Source organism: Abramis brama (genome assembly GCF_963993115.1).
Source record: "Abramis brama genome assembly, chromosome: 20".
NCBI classification, from domain to species: Eukaryota; Metazoa; Chordata; class Actinopteri; order Cypriniformes; family Leuciscidae; genus Abramis; species Abramis brama.
In genome coordinates this window covers 1,501,501-1,507,500 of record NC_139982.1, presented here as the reverse complement: position 1 = coordinate 1,507,500, position 6,000 = coordinate 1,501,501, and the positions used below count along the sequence as shown (strand labels likewise).

General features: G+C 44.8%; 1 protein-coding gene across 1 annotated transcript in view; it reads left to right on the top strand.

The window, feature by feature from the left end:
• Window positions 1-6,000, top strand: part of fanca (FA complementation group A) — a 70,923-nt gene that overhangs the window by 26,320 nt on the left and 38,603 nt on the right. Inside the window, exons 26-30 of the mRNA XM_084094931.1 lie at window positions 2,715-2,808; window positions 2,885-3,058; window positions 3,135-3,208; window positions 5,587-5,715; window positions 5,798-5,867. Coding sequence (XP_083951057.1) covers window positions 2,715-2,808; window positions 2,885-3,058; window positions 3,135-3,208; window positions 5,587-5,715; window positions 5,798-5,867 — 541 coding nt within the window. The remainder of the gene's footprint in view (window positions 1-2,714; window positions 2,809-2,884; window positions 3,059-3,134; window positions 3,209-5,586; window positions 5,716-5,797; window positions 5,868-6,000) is intronic.

The following is a 6,000-nucleotide window of genomic DNA, read 5'->3' as shown; positions in this document are numbered from 1 at the left end:
TCGGTATCGGCCAATATATCAGTTATCGGCTTCCAAATATACAGAATTATCGGTATCGGCCAATATATCAGTAATCGGCTTCCAAATATACAGAATTATCGGTATCGGCCAATATATCAGTTATCGGCTTCCAAATATACAGAATTATTGGTATCGGCCAATATATCAGTTATCGACGTCCGAATATACAGAATTATCGGTATCGGCCAATATATCAGTTATCGGCTTCCAAATATACAGAATTATAGGTATCGGCCAATATATCAGTTATCGGCTTCCAAATTTACAGAATTATAGGTATCGGCCAATATATCAGTTATCGGCTTCCAAATATACAGAATTATTGGTATCGGCCAATATATCAGTTATCGGCTTCCAAATATACAGAATTATTGGTATCGGCCAATATATCAGTTATCGACGTCCGAATATACAGAATTATCGGTATCGGCCAATATATCAGTTATCGGCTTCCAAATATACAGAATTATCGGTATCGGCCAATATATCAGTTATCGGCTTCCAAATATACAGAATTATCGGTATCGGCCAATATATCAGTTATCGGCTCCCAAATATACAGAATTATCGGTATCGGCCAATATATCAGTTATCGGCTTCCAAATATACAGAATTATCGGTATCGGCCAATATATCAGTTATCGGCTTCCAAATATACAGAATTATCGGTATTGGCCAATATATCAGTTATCGACGTCCGAATATGCAGAATTATAGGTATCGGACAATATATCAGTTATCGGCTTCCAAATTTACAGAATTATTGGTATCGGCCAATATATCAGTTATCGGCTTCCAAATATACAGAATTATTGGTATCGGCCAATATATCAGTTATCGGCTTCCAAATATACAGAATTATCGGTATCGGCCAATATATCAGTTATCGGCTCCCAAATATACAGAATTATCGGTATCAGCCAATATATCAGTAATCGGCTTCCAAATATACAGAATTATCGGTATCGGCCAATATATCAGTTATCGGCTTCCAAATATACAGAATTATCGGTATCGGCCAATATATCAGTTATCGACGTCCGAATATACAGAATTATCGGTATCGGCCAATATATCAGTTATCGGCTTCCAAATATACAGAATTATCGGTATCGGCCAATATATCAGTTATCGGCTTCCAAATATACAGAATTATCGGTATCGGCCAATATATCAGTTATCGACGTCCGAATATACAGAATTATCGGTATCGGCCAATATATCAGTTATCGGCTTCCAAATATACAGAATTATCGGTATCGGCCAATATATCAGTTATCGGCTCCCAAATATACAGAATTATCGGTATCAGCCAATATATCAGTAATCGGCTTCCAAATATACAGAATTATCGGTATCGCCCAATATATCAGTTATCGGCTTCCAAATTTACAGAATTATCGGTATCGGCCAATATATCAGTTATCGACGTCCGAATATACAGAATTATCGGTATCGGCCAATATATCAGTTATCGGCTTCCAAATTTACAGAATTATCGGTATCGGCCAATATATCAGTTATCGACGTCCGAATATACAGAATTATCGGTATCGGCCAATATATCAGTTATCGACGTCCGAATATACAGAATTATCGGTATCGGCCAATATATCAGTTATCGGCTTCCAAATTTACAGAATTATTGGTATCGGCCAATATATCAGTTATTGACGTCCAAATATACAGAATTATCGGTATCGGCCAATATATCAGTTATCGGCTTCCAAATTTACAGAATTATTGGTATCGGCCAATATATCAGTTATTGACGTCCAAATATACAGAATTATCGGTATCGGCCAATATATCAGTTATCGGCTTCCAAATTTACAGAATTATTGGTATCGGCCAATATATCAGTTATTGACGTCCAAATATACAGAATTATCGGTATCGGCCAATATATCAGTTATCGGCTTCCAAATATACAGAATTATTGGTATCGGCCAATATATCAGTTATCGGCTTCCAAATATACAGAATTATCGGTATCGCCCAATATATCAGTTATCGGCTTCCAAATTTACAGAATTATCGGTATCAGCCAATATATCAGTAATCGGCTTCCAAATATACAGAATTATCGGTATCGCCCAATATATCAGTTATCGGCTTCCAAATTTACAGAATTATCGGTATCGGCCAATATATCAGTTATCGGCTTCCCAATTATTGGTGTCGTGCAAATTTCCATATCGGTGCATCCCTAGTTACCATACCAATGAGGCCATTTGGTATTCAATATTTTGTTTTGTTTTAACCAGAGTAATATTAGCAACCAAAGATTTGTTCCATCTGTCAGTGTTGAGTAAAGCAGTGTTGTGTTATCCTCTGAAGGCTTCACAGAGCTCTCACACTGTAAGGCTGGTTTCAGCTCTTCTCATAAAGCGAGACACTTTATGCAGTTTATTAAGTGAGCAGTTGTGATGGTTGGATCTTATTTCCAAAATACAGTATTTAAACATTTGAGGTTTATTTTGTCCTTGTTTTTTTATTTTTCCTAGCAATGTTTTGCAAGATAGAGAGACACACCTGATGAGTGTTAAATACGTCATTAACAGCTAGTTCATTTCTACAACAACTTGATAATTTTGGTTTAAATGACTTTTTAACTGATAGTATGGTTTATCAGGTACTGATTTGCATCCCTAGCGTTGTGTGTGTGTGTGTGTGTGTGTGTGTATCTTCAGGTTGTGTGTGGCCGCTCTGTCTTACGGCCTGTGCCGAGCCAATGCTCAGTCAGAGGAACTCCAGAACTTCATCCCAGAAACACTTTATAAAAAGGTACAAAAGCAGTCAGCTGTTGATGTTGATCAGATCTTCAGAGTGGAGATGTTTGACTGCACATGTGTGTTTTCAGGCTCAGTATGTGATGGCCAGACTGGTCCCAGAGACGCGAGCGCTCATGAGCGATGAAGACGAGTCGGATGCGTACACAGATGTGTCTGATCTGACTGGACGAGTGAAAGACTCAGCTGTGGCTCTGTGGAGAAACACACAGATCCGATCCCTGAGGAAACAGCCTCAGTATCAGGTACTCTCACAGCCTCATGTGATCAGGTGACCTCAGTGTGTCGGACGGTTGGGTTATACTCTCGTTGTTTCATCAGCTCTCTTTCTCTGAGTGGCTCTCCGCTGAGCTTCGGGTTCACCGGAGCCGGGATGCCCTGACGGATCCAGAGAGGTACAGCAGTGCTCATCCACAACACACACACATCAGGGACACACTGCTCACAACACTACTGTAACACCTCACAGAGGCCTGCGATCAGAGCTGGGTATCGACTGAATATTAATGATTCCGATTCTTATCGATTCCACATTTTAATTCCAATAAGGTAAAAAACAACAACCTTATAAATCATTCACATTTAGTCTTATTGCAAAACGGAGAGATGGAGGTGTGTGTGTGTGTGTGTCTCAGGCAGGAGTATGAGCAGTGGGCGTGTCATCAGTATTATCTGCACATGTCGGAGTGTGACGGAGGTGTGTGTGTGTGTCTCAGGCAGGAGTATGAGCAGTGGGCGTGTCATCAGTATTATCTGCACGTCGGAGTGTGACGGAGGTGTGTGTGTGTGTCTCAGGCAGGAGTATGAGCAGTGGGCGTGTCATCAGTATTATCTGCACGTCGGAGTGTGACGGAGGTGTGTGTGTGTGTCTCAGGCAGGAGTATGAGCAGTGGGCGTGTCATCAGTATTATCTGCACATGTCGGAGTGTGACGGAGGTGTGTGTGTGTGTCTCAGGCAGGAGTATGAGCAGTGGGCGTGTCATCAGTATTATCTGCACATGTCGGAGTGTGACGGAGGTGTGTGTGTGTGTCTCAGGCAGGAGTATGAGCAGTGGGCGTGTCATCAGTATTATCTGCACATGTCGGAGTGTGACGGAGGTGTGTGTGTGTGTCTCAGGCAGGAGTATGAGCAGTGGGCGTGTCATCAGTATTATCTGCACATGTCGGAGTGTGACGGAGGTGTGTGTGTGTGTCTCAGGCAGGAGTATGAGCAGTGGGCGTGTCATCAGTATTATCTGCACGTCGGAGTGTGACGGAGGTGTGTGTGTGTGTGTCTCAGGCAGGAGTATGAGCAGTGGGCGTGTCATCAGTATTATCTGCACATGTCGGAGTGTGACGGAGGTGTGTGTGTGTGTCTCAGGCAGGAGTATGAGCAGTGGGCGTGTCATCAGTATTATCTGCACATGTCGGAGTGTGACGGAGGTGTGTGTGTGTGTGTCTCAGGCAGGAGTATGAGCAGTGGGCGTGTCATCAGTATTATCTGCACATGTCGGAGTGTGACGGAGGTGTGTGTGTGTGTGTGTCTCAGGCAGGAGTATGAGCAGTGGGCGTGTCATCAGTATTATCTGCACATGTCGGAGTGTGACGGAGGTGTGTGTGTGTGTCTCAGGCAGGAGTATGAGCAGTGGGCGTGTCATCAGTATTATCTGCACATGTCGGAGTGTGACGGAGGTGTGTGTGTGTGTCTCAGGCAGGAGTATGAGCAGTGGGCGTGTCATCAGTATTATCTGCACATGTCGGAGTGTGACGGAGGTGTGTGTGTGAGTGTGTGTGTCTCAGGCAGGAGTATGAGCAGTGGGCGTGTCATCAGTATTATCTGCACATGTGGGAGTGTGACAGAGGTGTGTGTGTGAGTGTGTGTGTCTCAGGCAGGAGTATGAGCAGTGGGCGTGTCATCAGTATTATCTGCACATGTCGGAGTGTGACGGAGGTGTGTGTGTGTGTCTCAGGCAGGAGTATGAGCAGTGGGCGTGTCATCAGTATTATCTGCACATGTCGGAGTGTGACGGAGGTGTGTGTGTGTGTCTCAGGCAGGAGTATGAGCAGTGGGCGTGTCATCAGTATTATCTGCACATGTCGGAGTGTGACGGAGGTGTGTGTGTGTGTCTCAGGCAGGAGTATGAGCAGTGGGCGTGTCATCAGTATTATCTGCACGTCGGAGTGTGACGGAGGTGTGTGTGTGTGTGTGTCTCAGGCAGGAGTATGAGCAGTGGGCGTGTCATCAGTATTATCTGCACATGTCGGAGTGTGACGGAGGTGTGTGTGTGTGTCTCAGGCAGGAGTATGAGCAGTGGGCGTGTCATCAGTATTATCTGCACATGTCGGAGTGTGACGGAGGTGTGTGTGTGTGTCTCAGGCAGGAGTATGAGCAGTGGGCGTGTCATCAGTATTATCTGCATGTCGGAGTGTGACGGAGGTGTGTGTGTGTGTCTCAGGCAGGAGTATGAGCAGTGGGCGTGTCATCAGTATTATCTGCACATGTCGGAGTGTGACGGAGGTGTGTGTGTGTGTGTCTCAGGCAGGAGTATGAGCAGTGGGCGTGTCATCAGTATTATCTGCACATGTCGGAGTGTGACGGAGGTGTGTGTGTGTGTGTGTCTCAGGCAGGAGTATGAGCAGTGGGCGTGTCATCAGTATTATCTGCACATGTCGGAGTGTGACGGAGGTGTGTGTGTGTGTGTGTCTCAGGCAGGAGTATGAGCAGTGGGCGTGTCATCAGTATTATCTGCACATGTCGGAGTGTGACGGAGGTGTGTGTGTGTGTGTGTCTCAGGCAGGAGTATGAGCAGTGGGCGTGTCATCAGTATTATCTGCACATGTCGGAGTGTGACGGAGGCTGTGAAGGAGACGTGACTCAGATCTGCGCTCGCATCATCACTGCTGTTCTAGACCATCACATGACGTGAGTGACGTCACAGGTTTCAGAGGGATCTCAGTCATACCTCACCTAATGTGTGTGTGTGTGTGTGTGTGTGTGTGTGTAGGTCACGGCCAGGAGAGCGGTCTCATCCACACACAGACAGCTGTCTGCCTGACCTTCTGTCGCTCCTACAGGTGCGGATCTCCTTCAGTCTTTCTCTTCTGACCAGTTGAAGACCTTTCTCAAACAAAACATCTCTCCATATTTCACTTCAAGCACTGTTACTGCATTCATATCAAACACAGACATCAGAGAATACAGGAGAAG